We start from the raw sequence: 21,186 nt of genomic DNA on the forward strand, positions 1-21,186 counted from the left end.
TCTCTCTCTCCCCCCTCCTCCCCACTAAGGCCCAGCTCTTCTCCAGTTAAGAAAGCCGGGGCGGATTTAACGTGGTATTACTTTTAATTAACTCTGCCTCGCCAGTCCTCCACGAACAAGGTAGGAATTAATCTGGCAGGCCCCGCCTGACGTAACATGGGAAAGCGGCGGCCCAGGGAAGGAAGGGGGGAGCGGGCGGGCGGGCCAGGCTTCGGATTGCCGGCTGTGGCTGTGACCTCTGTGCGACCCGCGGGGCTCCGGAGGGGACCGAAAGCCAGGGACACAGACAGAGAGAGGGAGGGAGAGAAAAAACAAACCCGAAGACTCCATTCTCGCCGGGCTGGAGATGAAGAAATTCTTTGGTTCGGGGGGGAATTAAGGAAAGGAGAAATGTTAGTACACTTTTAATTGGAAACCGAGTTCCTCTTTGAGAGCAGCGTGTTTACTTAGGATTGGGCATTAGAACTCAGGGGAGGCTCTAATTGAAGTGAGGGCTTTGGAGATTACGGGGAACATATGGCTCTGCCGCCTGGCTCTTTATCTGCATTTTCTCATAAAACTGCCTTTCGTTTGTGTTGCTCTTCTCACCCTCTTACATTTCTAAAGGCGTCTTTGAAAAGGCAGGCAGAATGCGCGGGGCTTACTTAATGCGGGGGGCTGCGACCCTGGAGTGGGGAGCACCTAGCTCCCGGCCTCGCATGGGTGAAATTTACATCCCTCCTCCTCCGCGGTCCCCCTGCCCCGCGAGCTTCTCTCCACTTTCCTCCTATCACGCATCAACTGTGCGCGCCCCTGGCCAGAGGCTGACCAGCAGCATGGGGTGGCAGGGACCTTCTGCCAGAGTCACCCTGTATTGGCTGCTGCCTGGGATGAGGTGGGGGAAGAAGGAAAGATGACTAGTGAGCCCCACCGAGCTGGTGTGGAATCCAGACAGTATTTAGCTAGTGCAAGGCTGAGAGAGAGTTGCCAAGGAAACGGGAGATCTCCCCCACACATACCCCCCACCCCAAGCTCTGGGAGAGGGTAACCTCATGCTTCAGGCCTGCCTGCATACGTGGAACCTTAAGTGGGGGAGAAATGGAAACCAGGGTGAACTGGGAAAGAATTACTGAGCCCAGCCCACCCCACCCCATTCCACACACACACATATGGCCTCTTGAAGGCACCAAGTCTCCTCTGAGCATTATTACCAGTACCCAGCAGTGCTGAGCCAGAAAGAAGAGGAGAGGAAGGAAGTAACAGTAAGATTTCAACATGCTTTGGGTTTGCTTAGTTCTCCATCATCTTCTTTTTAATTCAAACCTTGTATGTAGTAGATGGTTGCAGTGGAGATCAGATTTAAAGCCAGAAGGGACCTTAGAGGTCATCTAGATAATCAATTGGCAAACTTTCAAGTGCCTACTATGTGCCAGGCACTGTGATAGCCACTTGGGATATAAAAACCAAAAAATGAAACAATCTATACTCTGAAGTGGCTATACATATACACACAGATATATACATATATATATATATATACATATATTCATACTGAAGTATGTACATATATGTATATTGTATGCATATAACAATATCGAGATAATACATACAAAATGACTCCAAGATGATTAAATGCAAGGGAGTTAGGGAAAGAGGATGTTTGAAATTGTAAAAATGGGGTAATCTGTAAAGAATTTATTTAGAAAATGGTGACGGACCTGTGTCTCCAAGGAAAAGAAGGATTCTATGGGGTGGAGGTGAGGAAGGGAGTATATTCCAGGCATGGAAGGTGATCAGTGCAAAGTCACAGGTCTGAGAGATGGGGCCACGTGGGAAGAAAAGAGAAAGGCCAGTTTCTCTAAACCATAAATAGGATGTAAGAAGAGTAACAGAAAACAAGGCTGAAAAGATAAGTTGGGGCCAGGTCAAAGGCTTTAAAAGCCAAACAAAGGAGTTTGATTTTATCTTAGGGGCAATGAGGAGGCACAAGAGTTTATTGAGTAGACAAGTGTGCTTAAGAAAAGCCACTGTGTGGAGAAAGGACAGCAGTGAGGAGAGACTTAAGGCAGGAGGCCGTATAGATATCTGGTCCAAAGGTGGAAAACATGAGGTCCAGGAGCAGCATCTCCTGGGTGGGGCCCAAACAAAATTAACATGCAGTTGGCAAATATCAAATGAAATAAATAAAAACACAATAAAACATACATAATGTTACAGTTTAAAACTAAGTCAATATGCATCCAACAGGTATCCTTATGTACAGATTATTGAACCCTGTTTCTATGGGAGCTTGATACCATTGGTCCAATCTAATTTTGTCATTTTACAGTTGAGGAAACTGAGACCCAAAGACATTAAGTTACTTGCTTAAGGTGACATAGGTGATAATGAAATGGCAGAAGAAGTAATCAAATCTAGGTCCTCAGACCAAATCCACTGTGTCATGCTTTCATTCCCTGTTGAGTCACTGCCATATTTCTACATCCCAGCTAGGCTAGTACAGCTTATCTTCCTTCTCTCCATCCATCTGAGAAGAAAAATGAACTTCTATAAGCCCAGCCTACATATTTATCCTCATCGCCTTGAGAAGAAGCTTTGAGGTTACAGGTTTGGGGGTGGAAGAGGCAGGAGGAAGTAGGGGTTAAGAGGCAGGAGGAAGAATGATGGTAGTATTAAAACAACATGCATTATAAATTCTCAGGAAGTACTTGATGAATTGAATGGAGGGAGGGTAGGGCAGGAGTAAGGGTAGTAGTGATAGCCTTGAATAGTCTTCTATGGTCAGTGTCTAGGCCCCCATACCCTCAGCACAGACCGTATGCTTATTTGGCAGGGTATAGTCTGAGCAAGACGGAGATCGCCATAGCCTTGATGTTCTTCCTTCAGCCCTCCCACTTACCTGGGAACCAATGTAGGAGATAAGACAGGATAAGAAAGCAAGAATTTTGGTTACTTTGTTACTACACTTTCATTGATCTATTTGGAAAAAGTTACTTAAACCCTCTTAGTCCCTCTGAAGACATATACTCCCATACCTCCCAAAGGGAAAACCTACTAAATGCTGAAATGTTGTCTGAAGGAAGACACCTTAGAAGCTCATGTGTTATTTGGTATAAAACAACCTTTCCTGCATATTCTACTATATATTTTAAAGCTTAACCTTTAAGCTTTAAAACGTACTTTTAACACACTCTTACTCATGTACAGTCTTGTGTTGTTCACATTGCCAGTTTCAACAGAGTGAAATGGAATTTATTTATAAAATAGTGATTTTTAAAGGAAAGTTTCAGGGTTCATTTCTAGTCCTTGAAGATGACCTAGGACAACTACTGTACTCTCCCAACAAAAATCCCTTAAAGTCACTGGAAAGGTTAGATGGGCCAGGACTGAAGCACATGATTATACTTCTTACCTAATATTTTTGGGGCAAGTGTGGGGACTGGACCTATAAATGATTTCACAGTAATGTCCACATGTTTTATTGATGTCTTATTGCCTTTGGAGAAAAGTCATGATACATTCCAACACTATGTTAAAATCATGATGTTCTGATTCACTAAGATTGCCAAAATTATGCTAATGTTAATAATTCAATATTTCAAGCACCTTTTTTCACTGATGTTGTATCTCTTTTCATTAATATAGAATAGGATCCCCTTAATGATTTTCATCAGTAACTGCCACTGGAAAAAAATACGATATATATGAAAAAACCTGAAGGTAGAAGTCACATCCAACTGCTTTTTAAAATCGTTAAGGTTTACAGCAACAGGTCATTTTCCTCCCAGTGAGTGTTTATTCAGTTTGAGGCCTCTGGCAAAACTGTGTTATGATGAACATAGAATTGACTACTCACTGAAATAGATACAGTCAGCTTAGGGTCAAGTCAATCCAAAGAGGTCCTCTCGCTCAATTCACCTCCCAATAACCAGACCCCCTAGGGCTCTCAACTCTGCTGCCTGAATGGGTTTCCACTCTCACCTTTCTATTGTGATGTATACCACTCTTCTGTAAAAGAATAAAGTATGGTCTACTGATAGCAAGGTATTGTCTCTTGTGTTTCAGGTAACAATGCCCCAGATTCTCCTAGCAGTTAGGCTAGCTTGTAACCAAGACTTGAGCTAACATTCTCTTGGAAGAATTTTCAGATATTAGAATGGATTTAAGGTGTGTACATTAGTTCTGATTATAATGTCCTGACATGTGGCTAATCAGAGCAGTTAATTAGAATACATTGTTCGAAGCCTTTTTCGAGTTCTGTCTCTGGTGGTCCATCTAGTTTTGCTCCATTCTGCGACCACATTATTCCTTTCAACCCATCTTTCTCTTTCCCAACTACATGCCAGATAGTTACTAGGGAAACTGGAGTGTCAATCAATCGGTAGAAATCCATCATCAGGAAAACAACCTAAAGCATGTAGTGAATTAATCACATTATCTTCGTATATGAAAGTCAGTATATTATAATAATTGGTATTATTATACAATTCATGCTCAAGACAACCCTATCACCTCCTTCTCATGTATGATATAGAAAAATAGGATTCTTCCAATCAGACTAAAGATCCAGTTATTGTATGGTTGAAGATGCAGGTCAGCATAACTTATCCTTCCTTTGGATAGCCAAGTATCCCAATATCACCCAAATAACACTTTGAGCTTCACCAATTTTATTCATTCTTGATGTCTTTAATGTCCTCATGTTCCTCTACAATTACTCTATCCATAGTCATATTTTAATACCCTGTTTAACTCCCCTCTCTTCCATGAAGCCTTCCTTGACCCTACCAAGTAGGAAATTTTTCTCCATCTCATCTCCTATAGGAAGGATAGTTCATAATATTCATTGTTACCCATCATTTACCCTCTCCCTGGTACAATTTCATTGGTTATTTTTTTCATTTGTATTTATCTTACCTCCCCAACTACAAGTGACTCTTTTGAATACAGTCAAACTTTCAGCAATATTCTCATGATATCCTCGCAAACAAGAAAAAGATAAGCTAAATGACAAAGTATTTGGATAGATTCAAAACTAGTTAAATATCCGGACCCAGAAAATAGTAATTAATGGGCCAAAGCAAAACCAAAAAAACTTCTATAGTGGAGAGCTTTAAGGATCTATTCTTGGACTTCTCTATTCTTGGACATTTTATAACTATTTTGATCAAAGGTTCTTAACCTAGGGGCCCCTGATCTTGATTTTTTTGAATATGTTCATAACAATTTAAATATATTTGGTTTCATTTGTAATCTTATGAATTTTATTTTGGGTATTTAAAAAGGTTATTCTAAGAAGGGGTACCTAGAATTCATTAGACTGCCAAAGGAATCTATGACATAAGTAAGGTGAATAACCCCTACGTAAAAGGCATCATGTGCTTGTCAGATTTCCAGATGACGAAAACTGGGAGGGACAGCTAACAGTGAAGATGCAATCCTTCATAAAAATAGACAAGTCAAAATGATAGATTGAATCTAGTAAGATGAGATTTAAAAGAGGCAAGTGTTTGACAGGTATATTGGCCCTTGAAACATGTAAAAAGACTGGAGGAAGGCCTCTAGAGTGGAGCAGCTCTTTTTTGGAGGATCTATAGGAGGGTCTGGGTGAGTTCCACAAGATGAAAAGGTACAGATGAAATGTTATGTCTTCTGATGAAAGGAGTACCTAGATCTATGTGATCACAAATCCATTGAAGGATGTTTTACATCAGTCTCACTACTTTATACAGTAGTTGTATCCTGTATATTTCATCTGTATGCCTCAACATGCCAAATATAACATGATCATCCAGTAGTTAATTAATGGGTTCAACTGTACATTCATTTTCTATATTTGCTGTTGCTTTTTCAGTGGTATGCATTTGAGGTACAGGTGTCTACTTATCAGCATTCTCTTTGATCATACCTGGCATATATATACAAAAGTGCTCCTAGTCTCCTGTTATCATGGCAGCATGCCAAGTACATGCTACAATCATGGGTTAATATGCCAGTGTTGCAAGGCAAATAAAGATATACATCTGGTCCTTGAGATGTAGACTTGGCTTTTCATTCCCTCCACTTTTATTTCTTGGTTATTACAGGGAGGTCTACAGAGGGTAAAGGGTGGGATTAGCTCTGACTTTATCTGGCATCTATGTATTTTTATGACATCCATCACTGAAGTAGTCAGAGAAAGCAATAACCTGGTTCATCCTCAATCTTTAATAAGACATATAAACATACAGTCCACCATCATTTGAACCTTCTTCAAATACACATTTTCCAAACCTACAAATTGTATTCAGAAGCCTTTAGCGGTTTTCTTTCTCCATTGACTCCAGGACTTAGGGCATTTGGAGATGATTCTTTTTCCTCCGTGCTGAGACTGCTTGTTCAAAATAGTCATCCTAGCATGTCAAGACCAGTATTCAAATCTTTTAGATAATGCATTAGTTGGCTTTATGAAACCTGATTATGAGGTCCAAGTCAGAATGCTAATGCAATATATGCAGTCAAATTTCTCCTGTGCTTTTTGATAGCAAGGGATTAATTATTTCTTCCCAGTTAGCACAGTTGATTGGAGAATGGTGCTACTGAGGACAAAGTCATGGATTAGATCCCTTCAAAGGAGAGTTAGATTTGTTCTGTTCCATGGCAATAATTTTGAATATCAAAAAATCATCTTATTTAGGCAAGCTCAAATTACTTCCTTTCATAATCTCTGCCTTTCAGCCAAAATGAACTTGCTCATCATTCCCTTTCCTAGCCTTACTATCACTTCTCTCCATGCCTTTGCTCACATATTCCCCTAAGCTTCTAATAGGCCACCCCACCCTTCCTTCCTATTGAAATATTTCTCTTCATTCAAGGCAATCAGGACTCTCTCTGAAGCCGAGTCCCTCCGTTACCCCAGTAAGAAGCAATAAGTCCTTGCTTGAATCTCTCATTTATATCTTTCAACATCTGCTTTGTATTTATGCTATTCTTATATTGCAGTCATTTGTGTACATGTCTGATCTTGCTACTAGTTAGTCATCAAGTGTTTATTTTGTTTACTACGTGAAAGCACTGACCTAAGTGCAGTGAGGACATAAAAAAGCAAAAACAGTCCCTACCCTCTAGGAGCTTACATTTCAATGGGAGGAGACACTTAACTAACTATGTACATAAAGGACATATGTGTGTGTGTCTACATATACACATATATATGGGGGGGGAGAGAGAGAGAGACAGAGAGGCAGAGAGAGAGACAGAGAGACAGAAAGAGAGACAGAGAGAGAGAGAGAGACAGAGAGAGAGAGACAGAGAGAGAGAATATGGAAGGCAATCTTAAAGGGAAGAGACCTATATGGGTTCTTAACTGGGGACTGTAAACTTATTCTTTTAAAAAGTATTATTTCACTAGAATTGTGTATATCTTTAAATATATTATATATATTTAAATATATTATTCTAAGAAGCCTTCAACTTTTTCTATGACCAGAAAGGTGTGGTGAGGGAGAGAGGGTTAAGAATCCCTACTCTGACACCTTGGGGGACAAGGAAAAGCCTTCTTCAGGATGTGGGATTTAAGTTGAGTCAGGAAGGAAGCCAGGGCAAATAAGAGGCAAAAATGAGGGGCAGAGCATTCCAGGTATGGGGGAGAGCCAGCATAATGCATGGAATCAGGAGACAGGATGCAGCAAAGGAATAGCAAAGTAGTCCAGTAGAGGTGGGTCGCAGAGCTCAAGGAGAGGAATAAAATGTATGATTAGAAAGATAGGAAGGGTCTGGGTCAGGGGTGGGAACCCTGCAGCCCTGCTCTAGGTCATGGAGATATTTAAAAACCAAACAGAGGAGCATATGTTGAATCCTGGAGATAAAACGAAAGCACTAGAGTCCATTGAGAAAGGGGGAGATGACATGGTCAGAACTACACTTTAGGAAAATTACTTTGGCTGTCGAGTGCAGATGGAGTGGAATGGGGAGAGGCTTGGAAATAAGCAATTGAGGATGCAATGAAGTTTGGGGGCTTTGAAGAACTGGAGGATGGTGATGCCCCCAATAGTAATAGAGAAGTTGGAACTAAGGAAGGATTTGGGGGAAAGTCAATGAGAAGTTTTTAAGATGTCGAGTTTGAGATGTCTGAGACATTCATTTCAAAATGTCCAACAGGTGGTTGGACTCAGGAGTGAGGTTACAGCTGTTTATATAGATCTGGGAATTATCTGCCTAGAAATAATAATTGAATCTATGGTAGCTGATGAGATTAGCAAGGGAGAACTATAGAGCTAAGAGGGGAAAGAGGGCCCAGGATATAGCCTTAAGGCTCATCCAGCATTAATGGGCATGACATGGATGAAAATCAAGCAAAGAAAAGGAGTGGTTGGAGAAATAGGAACAAAACCAGATGAGGACTGTGTCATGAAAACTTTGAGAGCAAAGAATGTCCAAGAAGTGAGATCATAAACAACGTCAAAGGCTGCAGAAAGGTCAACAAGGATGAGGATTGAGAAAAGGCCATTAGATCTGGCAATTAAGTAGTCATTGGCAACTTTGGAGAGAGCAGTTTCCCCGAACAATGATATTGAAACAGACTGGAGAGGATTTAGAAGAGATTGAAAAGAATGGATGTGGAAATATGTAGTGGCAATGACTTTTCCAAGAAGTTTATCTAGGAAAGGAATGAAAGATATATGATGATAGCTGGCAGGGAGCGTGGGATCAAGTAAGGGGTTTTTGAGGATAGGAGACATGTGGTCATATTTGGAGACAGCAGGGAAATAGCCAGTTGATATAGAGACAAAGCAAGAGAACAGGAAATGATTGTGGGGATAATATGCTAGAGAAGATGAGAGGGGATTGGATCAAGTTTTGACCTTGATAAAGAAAAGGGTGACCTCTTCATATGAAACTGTAGTTAAGGAGGAGATAATTGCGGAGGCAAGATATCGGAGTTCTGTGAATGAGGATCATGGTGAGGACAAAGAACAGGGTTAGAGGTTGTAAGGTCAAGGGGAAGCTAGAATGATTAAAAAGTATCAACAAATAGAGCAATTTTAGAATTTTTGAACATGGAAAGGGAATATCTGTGGATGATGGCAAGATCAAAGGAATGACCGTTTCTCTGTATAATCATTGAAGAGTAGAGGAGTGTGTCATGGGAATTGAAAAAAAATCAGACCAAACTGTCAATAAGCTCTTCAAGGTGGGTGACAACTTTCCCTGAAGATGTCTTATAGTATTTTATTGTAATTCTCTAATGTAACTATCATATAAGATTATATATTACTGTTATCTTTGGTGCCACTCCTTAACTAGACTATAAGGCAGAAATCTGTCCTGTCTGGACTTTCTATCTCCCCTGGTGCTTAGGACAGGATAATGTTCATTATAGTCATTAGGGATAGAGACTGTATTTTGTTTCATTTTTGTACCTCCTACTACAATTCTGGATAGAATACAAAGGAGTCTAGAACAAATGAACAAAACGCTAGTTAACAGCAGCTGAATTCAGAGTTTTATTCAGAGATCTATCAAGAGGGAGAATCTATCATTGTTTAAGGTCCCTGGAAACGTTGATGACATTATATCTGCTCCATACCTACTTGTGGCAATTCCAGAATGATGAACTAAGTATGACCAACAAAGCCCATTGAACAAATCATAACATAAATCCATAAATCAGTTGATTTCATCTAGGTAGGTATTTGGAAATCAACTCATTCCTTCCATACACAAGTGCAGAAAGCACCTGTCTTCTATGACCCCGTGGCTCCTGAAGTCAGAGCTAGAAATATTTTTGAGAAAAATGCTGCCCAATTTTATTCTTATCTGGCATGGGTGTGACTGGAGTCAAGACAGTTCGTGAAGCCAAGAACCTGCTAGAATTAATCCTCTATGGGCATGACCCTGTCTTCTACTTCTTTTCTTATCACCATGATACTTAGCGCAATGCTGGGCACATAATAAGAAGAGTAACTAGCAGCTGTATAGAACTTTGAGCTTTGAAAAATGATTTACAAATCACAGCAACCCTGAGAAGTAGGTGCAATTATTAACCCCATTTTATACATGAGGAAACTGAGGCAAATAGAGGTTAAGTGACTTGCCTAGGGTCACATAGCTAATAAAAGTCAGGCACTGAGGATACAAAACAAAACAAAACAAAATAAAAAATACAGAACACCATCAACCACAAAACCATGGTCCCTGTCCTCAAGAAGCTTATAGTCCAACAGAAGAAACAACATGAAAATTACTATATATGGGACAGATAATTCCAGATCAAATTGGAGGTGATATCAGAAGGAAGGAATCAGCACTGAAGGGGACTAGGGAAGGGTTCTTGGAGAATGTAGGACTTGACTGATTCTTAAAGAAGCCAGGGAAGTCAGGAGGCAGAAACCAAATTGAAGAAATGGGGGGTGGGGTGGGAAATAGTACTCCAGGAATGGAGAACAGCTAGTGAAAAGTCACAGTCCGGAGATGAAGCATCATGTTTGGGTAACAGGAAGAAGGTCCATGTTGCTAGATCACAGAGAACATAAAGGAAAGGAAAGTATAAAAATGGTTGGAAAGGTAGGAAGGGGACGGGAAGCCAAATTGAGGATTTTATATTTGGTACAGGAAGTAATAGGGAGTCAGAGTAGGGGAAGTGCCATGGTCAGACCTTCACTTTAGGGAGATCACCTTGGCAACTTTGTAGAGGATACACTGGGGCAGCTAGGTGGCACCATCATGCATAGAGTACCAGGCCTGGAGTCAGGAATGTTCATCTTCCTGAATTCAAATCCAGCCTTAGACACTTACTAGCCATGTGACCTTGGGCAAGTCACTTAACGCCATTTGCCTCAGTTTCTTCATTTGTAAAATGACCCGGAGAAGGAAATGACAAACCATTCCAGGATTTCTGTCAAGAAATCCCCAAATGGGATCACAGAAAGTTGGACATGAGTGCAAAATGACTTAGCATCAACAAAAGATGGACTAAAGATGAGAAAGACTTGAGACACCAGGACAGCCTGCACCTGAGTGGCAGCTGTGTCAGAAAAGGGAAGGGGAGAAATATGAGAGATGTTTCCAAAATAGAAACGACAGGACTTAGCAGCAGGTGAGGTGGCAGTGTTGTACTGACTAGTACATTAGCTGTGAAATAGAAGTAGAGAAAAAGTGAGCAGCTGGCTCTGTAGAGGATGGCCAGGAACAGGATCTGGTTTTCTGTATCAGAGAAAAAGGTTCCAAAAAGAAGCTCAGATCCTAGGCTTGTGAGCTGAATATGGGCTCCTGATAAAATATTAGACTCGCTTATTAATGAGATGATTTATGAGCTCTCAGCAAAGGGAAGAGTGGTCACTCGATAACAATGACGTGACTCATAGAGAACTTTCAGGTTTACAAAGCTCTTTCCTCTCAGTTACCTTCTAGGACAGGTAACACATGGATTATTATACCCATGTTACAGATGGGGAAACCAAACTCAAAGAAGTTAATTTGTCAGTGGACCAGGATCACATGTAATTGCCTCCAGCATGATTTGAATCCAGGTTTCCTAGATTCAAGCTACTTCAAATAATGTCAGACAACATGCCACCTCTTTAGAAAAGGCCGCTATCCTGTGGCTGTTTCAGAGACATGGAGAATAGTGTAGAAGAAAGAGCAGTGAAGTCGGGGTCATGAGAGAGCGAGGTTCAAATCCCACCTTTACTACTTGTTGCCGGGTGACACTGAGCTAGACACTTAACCTCTTGGAGACTCGGTTTCTTTATATGTAAGATGGGGATAATCCCTCTACTATCTACTGCACAGGGTTGTTGTGAGGAAAGGGTCTTGTAAACTTTAAAGTGCTATACAAACATGAGCTATTATTCCCATCATTTTCACCCTAGGAGGGGAGGGGGCAGGCTGAGATGCTTTCCTCGGTAACCCTGGCAACCAGAGGATTTGCCAGCCAGCTCACTGAAAGTTTTCTGATTCTGGCTACAGAATCCATCACAACTTTAATGATTTTTCCTCAAGACCACAGGCAAAGCACAAACCCGAGGATGAAAGAACAGCAGATCAGCAATGAGCAAATGCCCTGAATCTCTTCCCAGTTCTCCCACCACTATACAGTCACAAAATTGCAAAATTCCAGAGTTTGAAGGGATATCAAGGGTCCATCGAGTCCAAGCCATACCTGAAAAATCAACCCTTTTACAAGATACATAAAGAGTCATCATCTAGTCTGCTCAAAGACCCCCGAAGAGGCACTTACTACATCCACAGGCATCTCATTCAATGCTTGATTAATTCTGCTAGTGGTTCCTTATAGGAAGCCTAAATTTTTGTAAATTTTGTGAATTTCTAAATTTTGTAAATTTTCTTTCTGTAAATTCTATCTATTGCTCCAAATTCCATCATCTGGGCCCAGCAGGACAAACATAATCACCCATCGAGGTGGTAGTCCTTTAATGCTTGAAGATGGGTATCATATGGCCACTAATGCTTCTTTTTTCCAGACTAAACATCTCAGTTTCTTTAACAGAGGCTCATTTGCCATGAACTTGAGACCCTGATACCATCCCAGTTACCTTTCTCTGTATGCTCTCCAGTTTATCAGTATTCTTCCTAGCAGAACAGAATATATAGATTGGATCTAATGAGATTACAGTAATACTGTCTGAACAACAATATATAGACTTTGTTGTTGTTCAGACATGTCTGACCCCATTTGGGGTTTTCTTGGCAAAGATACTAGAATGGTTTGCCATTTCCTTCTACAGCTCATTTTACAAGAAACTGAGGCAAATAGTGACCTGCCCAGGATCACACAGCTAGGAAGTGTCTGAGGTCAGATTTGAACTCAAGAAAATGAGTCTTCCTGACTCCTGACAGACACTCTATCCACTGTGCCACCTAACTGCACAATTGCTTCCTTGTTTAACATGGTTTCCAGATAAATCACCATCTTGAGCACACTCGCCTGGGCAAGGTCCAGTTTGTCAGTATCCTTCTGAAAACATGGCATCCCAGATTGAACACAATACTCTAGACATGGTCTGGACAATGCAGACTACAATGGGACTTTTTTTTTCTGTGATGGATGTTGGGGAGAAGGATAAGATGGGGTACTTAGCATCAAGGTTCAGCCAAAGGACAAAAGAAACAAAAGGTGATTTTTGAGGTGACTATGGGAAGTATGGAAGAACCCAGATAGAACAAGTTGGTTCTAACACTTAGAATTATAGAGGTGGAATGCATCCGGTGGGTTCTCTAGGCAAAGCCCTATATGAGTCACAAATCCATTCTACACAACATGCCTAACAGGCACTCATTCAGTCTCTGGTTAAAAACCACTAATGATAAAGAACAAAGTTTCCCTACTAACCCCCTGCCTCCTTCCATACCTGTCATAGGATAGGGCATTCTACTTCTATATAGTCCTAATTGTTAAGAATTTTTTTCCTCCTAGTGAGTTGCAACTTGCCTCTGTGTAACATCCAGTTATCAGCCCTTGACTTCTTGGGCCAGATTGAACAGTGTGTCTTCCACAAGATATACTTTCAAATGTTTGAATGCTACTATTATGCCCACCCCTACTCCCCATCTCTGTTAGCTATGTGAGTTTGTGCAAATCACAAGGCTCCTTAGAACTCAGTTTTCCCATATTTAAAATGGTAATAATAATAATATTTTTACAGTTTATTTCAAAAGATTGTTGGGGATAGGAAGTGTTTTATAAAGCTTAAAGCGGAAATACAGTCACATGACTAATTGTTATTATATAATAAGGGCAAATCTGTGCCACGTGACCCTTTTGGAGAAAAAGCGATTGGGACTTGCAATCAAAAAGTACAATAAGTGGCTGTCATATAAACAGTGATAGGCGAGGCGCCGTTTAAAGTGATTGACGCTTGAAATTGCACTAAAATTTCTGGGACACTGTGTGCGTGTGTAATGTGTATACATATGTGTGTATACACATATATACTAATATACATATGTATACATGTATACATATAATATGTGATGTATGTGTTGTGTACATATATGTAGGTTGTATATGTCTTAACCCTACTTGCCTCAGTTTCCTCTAAATTGAGCTGGAGAAGGAAATAGCAAAGAAAACCTCAAATGGGGCCATGGAGAGTCATAGGTGACTGAATAACAACCACAACCAAGTCTAAATATTGTTATTGTTCAGACATTACATGTACTTTTACATATATGCATATTATATATGTGTGTATATACATATATGTATTCTACATGTGTACGCATACATATATTTATGTATATTTATATTTCATTTGGTCTTTACAACAGCTTTCTGAAAGGTACCATAATTGCCCTTTTACAGGGGAAAAGATCTAAGTGATACGCATGGTCATATAACCCCCAGGTAGGACATAGAATTCAAACTCGGGCTTTCTCAGTGCCACGTCTTCCACTCTTATAATGCTGCCACTCTAAAAGCATCATAAAGGGACTGCTCTTGTAAGTCCTTTGTTCTGGGTGTTGCTGACTTCAGAACAGATCATCATGGAGCATTGAATTAGAAGCTGAAATCAAAGGATGATCATCGGTGTCCTGTGTTTGTGTCTAATTGGAATTGTATGATGCTTATGCGGATGGTGTGGTTGTTCTTTTTTTCATATTCCCACAATAGGATACAGATCTTTAAGAATCATGAAAGCCAGAAGCAAATGACTTCCAAATACAAGGTCTGAGGCTTCAGTGAAAGATTTTTGCATAGGAGGATGGGAATCTAGAATGTGATCTTTTAGAATTTAACTTAATACCCTTAACTTTTCTATTATTGTAGAGTTCATCCCCATGCTCCAAGTCACCTAGGCCTTCAACCCGGGTGTCATCCTTGACTCCTTATTCTCTCTCGCCCTCTGTACTCAATCATTTGCTGAGTGCTATCAATTCAACCTTCATAACAGTCCAATCTGAGTTTGGAAAAAAATAACTTCATTCCATTTCTTCTGAAGGGGTAAAAATTGTTATGAGGCACTGTTCATTGCCCTTTCTACTTTGCTTTCCACTCTTTAGGGGCAGTGAGGGGTCATCGTTGACCTGGGATAGGTGGAGATGAAGGGGAAAAAACACCTTTCGGTTATACCCCCCAAAATGCATTAACCTCTGGTCAGAAAGAAGTACCCCAATTTTACAGATGGGAAATTGAGGAAAAGAGAAGTTAAGTCATTCCTGGGTTCACGATGAGTTTTGAGATAATATGATCCAGGACCACAGATCTCCAGACTCCCAGGCCTGTTCTTTGTCCATGAAATATGATTGGGCCATCCCCCTTCCCCTTCTCTTCTCCCTCCCACTAGCATACTTACCAGAGTCTGAAGCCACTGGGCTCACCAGGCTGAGCAGCTCTCTCTCCTTCTCATAGTCACCCTTACAGAGTAGCTGTCCCTCTTTCAGGACAAACTCATCACCCTTTTGGAGTTGGCGCTCACAGACACAGCAGCAGAAGCAGCTCAGGTGGTAAACACTTTTCTGGGCCCTCATGACAAACTCATTGGGTGCAATAGCTTCAAAACAGCCACCACATTTGACAGCAAACAACCTGGAAGGGGAGAAACCAAGAGCCCTCAGATGGAGAAAACATTGGCTCGGGGACTCCTCCCCCCAAACCAGTCACAAATAAAAAGTCCTATTCAAGTTAGAACAATCCGGGTGAACTTCCTGAAAATCTAGGTGGCTCCTAGACATGGGAAAATTTAAAATTTGTTTATTATCCGATCATTTTAGCACTAGTCTGAGGCTGTTGAATCAAATTGCATTAATTTGGGGGTAGAAGGAAAAGTAATGAGTTCAAATTAGTGGCCATTTTAGGATGATATGTATTCGAACATATTTTTTGAGGAGGAGCTCAAACTCAAACATTTTTTTCATCATCAGAAATATTTCATCTACTATTAAAGTAATTCGAGTCAGTAACTAACACAAAATATCACAGACCACAGTAATATTGGAAGCCCCTCCATTTCAGGCTTCTTCTTAATTAATTCAGTCCTTTTCCTTGGGCTCTGGTTAGGGGCTAGAGTGGATCAGAAGCAGCAGGCAGGAGAAGAGGGGTAGGGGGAATGAGGGAAGGAAGGAAGAGCTGAGCCTGACAAAGAAAGGAGTGTATGGAAAATGAGGGGCCTGTTAGAATGTCCCAGAGAGGGGGGACAACCTGAAATTGAGGTATAAGGCAATGCAGCCAATTTAGCCTCAACCTAATTCTCCATCTTTACCTTAAGCTATTCATTTAGATATGGCCTTCCCACCCCATTAGCTCCATATACCTTAGTTTGTATATATTTGCCTGCATCTGTCTCTCCCATTAGATTGTAAGCTCTTTGAGGGCAGGGACCATTTTTTGTATCCCCAGAACTTAGCACAGTGAATGGTACATTGTTGTTGTTCGGTTGTGTAGGACCCTATGTGACCCCATGGTCATTCTCCATGGGGTTTCTTGGCAAATTATTTCTGACTTTTCATCTTGTCTTGTAGAAAGATGAATGACTGTTAAAAGCCTCTGGGTTTGGAGACAGATGCTATAACAATTGGATGTCTGGAAAATGCATGTCAAACAAGATGCCCTCATCTCACTTGATATGCTGCTGGATGACAGGAGAGAGGGAGGATCAGAGGGGATGGACAGGTCAGATGGAGCAGGGTCACATAGCTAGTAAATGTTTGAGGCTCGTGCGAATTCCAGCCTTCCTGACCCTAAGTCCGGTGCTCTAAATAGTAAAATGAGGTATAGTTGTGCTACGTTTTCTCTAAAGCCCCTTCGACTCTAAAAATCTGATTCTCTGATTCTAGATTCATTAAGTATTGAGAAGAGAGTTACAGTGATCCGGATGAGGTGGGCTTCATCTGGGATGCTTTCCAAAGAAAGGGAATTCTAAGAGCAGAGGAGGAAGGGGAAAGAAGTCTTGCTAGTGGAACAACAGAGAGAAGGAAGAAAAGAATTGCAGGGTGGCAGAATGACAGGGCAGCAAAGGCCAGCCCCGCCCAGGGCTACCTTTCAGGAATGATTCCCCTCCCCCACCCCCAGACAGAGGCCAGTCTGGCAGAAGCACCACTCCACCTGCTAGTGAATGCCAAGCAGTTCAAGGATTGAAATGAAGAGGTCTCCAGATTCTTCTATCACCCCCAGATACTCACTCACATAGGTGCTTCTTGTACCCTCCCTCATCTATAACTAGGAACCCTACTTAAGATCATGGAGAAATATCTGTAAACACAAACCCCCTCATCCCCAGAAGGAAAGAGGACAGCTGGGGAGAAAGGACAGCAGTGGTAAGCAATAAAATGCTTCCTTTGCATTAAGGGTCCCACATCTACCAAACAGTTTAAAATTTAAAAACACTCTTCTCACAACAACCTTGTGAGTTTAGGTGATATATTACCACAAGTGTTATCATCTGCATATTACAGATAAGGAAAGAGATTCAGAGAGTCTGAGTTTCTTACCTAGAGTCACACAGCTAGAAAGTATTTGATCTGCCATTGGATCAGGCCTCCCCAGATGTCAGATTCAACATTCCTTCTCCTACACCACACTGTCCTCTAACTCTAGTCACCTTCTATTGCTTTCCCCCTTCCTCTTCCTTTTACAGAGTAGTGGCTGGGTGTGTATCTTCATTGTGCCTTGGCACACCAGATCCCTGGGCATTGTCCTCTCCTTCACCAACCCTAAAGTCATATGCTCTGTACTGGAGTGCAAGCATACACACACACACACACACACACACACACACACACATCTCTTGTGTGTTGAGACGGCATTTGTTGTTTGCCAACCTGAGCAAACTAATCAAGCTCCTTCCAGGAGACGGCCAAAGTCCCTTTGTCCCAGGGCCTTCCTTCTCCTCCCCTTCCCCTGGAATGAACTGTGAAACAGACTCAGGACAAACGCTCCCAGAGAGTCAACAAGCATTTGAGAATCGACAGCAGCAGGTGGGAGCATCTGTGCCTGTCCAACTTCAAGCCTGTTAATCTCCTCCTCCCCCTTCACCAACCCCCATGCCTATGACTTCCCCCAAGCTGGAGAGGGGGATTTGAATGGGGGTAGCCCAACAAAGTAATAGGCTATGTTGACTCAAGAGTGACAGGAGGAAGTATCAGGAGGCACCCAACTCATGTCCTGAAATAGTAGTGACAAGAACAGAGATTACTGACTTAGGAGGGACCATTTCACTTTCTCTGGGGCCCTTCTTGAGAAACTGGGGCCATCAGATTCTCCTTTCTGTGCCCAGACAAGGCCCACAGACAATTTACCTTTCCACCACCAGCAACCACCAACCCCATTATTGATCCAAGGAGGGAAGGAACATGCATTTCAACACCTGTTTGCCAGATGTGTACACAGCTGTATGGGTACCACTGTGGATCCAGCTGCTGAATACATGCCTCCCACCAGTTGTTTTCTCTAAGGCTCAGCCAAGCAGAGGAAAGGATTTGTTCAAAAGTCCAAGTCATAATTAAAACACAGCCTGTCTTTGCGTGCTGCCCTGAGTGGTTTCCTCCACGGTAACTTCTCCCTTTGAATGTTAATGAAACCTCACTGTGCATACAGAGCCCGGCAGACTGGCAGTACCTTGAAAAGCCAAACAAGGCTCACCAACATTCTCAGCTCCTTTGGAGGAGCAAGAAGCTCTCCTTTTATCCCTAGAATTTCTCCTGCCCACAATTGTTTTGCAAGGGATTCCCTTCCTGCTTTCTATGCCAATGACTTGTTGAGGCCAAAGGAGTGGGTGCTGGCTGGCATTTCTTTCAAATCCCAATTTTCAAAGGTATAGGAATGATCGCCATGACTGTGAGCATCCTGTAGCTCAAAGTATACTAGACTTCGAGTGGCAAGAGTCAATTTCTAGTTCCAGCTTTGCCATGATTTAGCAGAATAGCCTTGGGCAAGTCATGCTATCTCAGTGGTTCTTAAACTGGGCTCCACAGATTCCCCAAAGAGTCCTTGGTTAGTTTTCAGGGAACCTGTGAACTCTGGAGGGGAAAAAATGTTATCCTTATTTCAATAGCCTTTTACTGAACTGTAACATTTCCTTCAGTTATTTTCAAATGTTATCCCAAGGAGTCCATAGGCTTCACCAGACTGCCAGAGGCATCCATGACACAAAAGAAGGTGGTAAACTCCAGCTTTACTTATCTTAAGGATTGTTGAGGAAGTCTAAAGTCTCTTTCAGATCTAACATTGTATGCACTATGGGAAGAAAATGAAACAACCACCCCACCATCATGGAGTAGTCCTCTAGAATGGATATCAAGCTCCTTAAACCAGAAACTATGGAGGGCTCAACAGAATCCAGCACACTCATGTAGTATAGATAGATGAACCGAGAAGAGCCAGTACGTGAAGCGTGTATAGATATTCTCTGTCAGCTTCCAATCCAGTCTTATAAACACTTGTTGGGATGGTTTCTGGTGAGGAATGACTGAAAGGTCAGTACTGTGTGATTAGGAAGTCTTCTAATTGGTTGTAGGATGAATGGCAGAGGAGACATTGAACTAGGACTGAGCATGAGTACAGAAGATGCATGGCCATCTCTTAGGCTATTTCCTTTGTGGCTTCCATTAAGGCAGAGCTCCTTTGAGCTCTTAGTGGGAAAGGAGCAGCAGTCTACATTCTCCTAACTGATCACTAGGCGTATTTGGGCATATGTCTCCACTGATCCTTTTGTGTTTATATGTTCCTGATCTTAGGCAAATGTGTATTCCAAGATGGGAGTAGCAAGCTGACCTGGTGAGTTTAGGAGGTGCTGAGGTCCCATTGGATTTAGGAGCAGAGTTCTCTGGACCTAGTAGCAGTAACCATAGGAGTCAAGAGGATGACAAAGCACCAACCTAGAGGCAGACATGCCCAGCCAGAAACCTTATTGGGTATTGCAAGGTCTGAACAGACTACAGGGTGCCATCCAAGAGACTTAGCCCAGTAGCAGATATGCCTAGCCCAGCCCAGCAGTGGCTGATCTGCCCAGCAGAGAGCTTCACTTAAGGGTAAAATTGTAAGGGCTCCTTGAAAGGAGCCAGGAGTTGGGAAGTGCCCCTGGGCCACACTTGTCCTCTGCCCCAGGGGTATAAAACTGAAATAGAAAGGGATCCCTTGGAGCCACACATTGACTTAGGAAACCACAAATGCATATTACTTATATGGTATTATATTTCTATTAATTTTGTGATCATTTCTCTATTATGTTTTAATCTGGTTTAAGCTACAGTCTAGAATTTGGTGGGCCACAGCCCATGAGTTTGACACCTCTACTCTACACATATGCCTTGGGACCATTGCGCCTTAAATTTGAGCCCGCCTCTTTAGGGACCTTGTGAGTACAAGGGGAAAGTACATCCTGATTTGGGGGAATGAAGATTAATAATAATAATAATAGTTAGCATGGATATAATGTTTTCAGATTTGCAAGGAATTTGCATGCAATATCTCATTTGATTCTCACAATAACCTTATAAGATACTATTATCCCCACTTCGCAGATGAGAAAACCAAGGCTGAGAGGGATTAAGTGACTAGCCCAGGACTGCAAAGCTGAGGCAAGGTATCCAAGGTCAGCACTCTAACTACTGCATTGCCTAGCTGCCTTGATGTTTTTCAACGTTTCAGACCAATTGTTCTTTCTGTACCTTCTCCATAAATCCCGCTACTTAGAAGCTAATAGAGTTCAACTGGTTGACTGCTAATGGGAAACGCATCGATGGGAGATCAGGATCCACAGGATCAGAAACCCCAGCCCCTCAGATTTACCTGAGTGAACACTGAGAGCTACATCCTCTGAGAACAGCACTCTGTGTGTGTGGGTGCCCAGCTGGGGGAGGGTCCCCAGAAAAGGCGCCATACTCCCATGACCAATTTCATTGTCTGATAGTATCACCAGCAAAAAGCTGGTGGTTACTGGTTTGCAGTTCCTGCCTCCCTATTGACAGCACAGCCCAGAGAATCTGGGAAGGAGTATCCGAGGTACAGCACCCTGGACATGAAGTCCAACTTGGACTATGACGTAACCTGTAGTTGTTCAGAGCTAACACTCATGATAACAAAAAAACCAACAATATTTATATAGCACCTACTATGCGCGAGACACTGTGCTGAGTGATCTTCACAATAATCCTGAGAGGTAGGTACTATTATTATCCCCATTTTACAGATGAGGAAGTTGAGGCAAATGGAGGTCACACAACAAGTTAAGTATCTACTGGGCCAACTAGTATCAAAGAAATGTTCAA

The 21,186-nt window shown here is 41.9% G+C and overlaps 1 protein-coding gene across 1 annotated transcript in view; it reads right to left on the reverse strand.

Annotated features, from left to right (window-relative positions):
* Positions 1 to 21,186, reverse strand: part of LMX1A (LIM homeobox transcription factor 1 alpha) — a 191,426-nt gene that overhangs the window by 39,509 nt on the left and 130,731 nt on the right. The window contains exon 4 of the mRNA XM_036757916.1: positions 15,276 to 15,508. Within this exon, the coding sequence (XP_036613811.1) occupies positions 15,276 to 15,508 (233 nt within the window). The remainder of the gene's footprint in view (positions 1 to 15,275; positions 15,509 to 21,186) is intronic.

The sequence above is a fragment of the Trichosurus vulpecula genome, chromosome 4, assembly GCF_011100635.1.
Source record: "Trichosurus vulpecula isolate mTriVul1 chromosome 4, mTriVul1.pri, whole genome shotgun sequence".
Classification (NCBI taxonomy): domain Eukaryota; kingdom Metazoa; phylum Chordata; class Mammalia; order Diprotodontia; family Phalangeridae; genus Trichosurus; species Trichosurus vulpecula.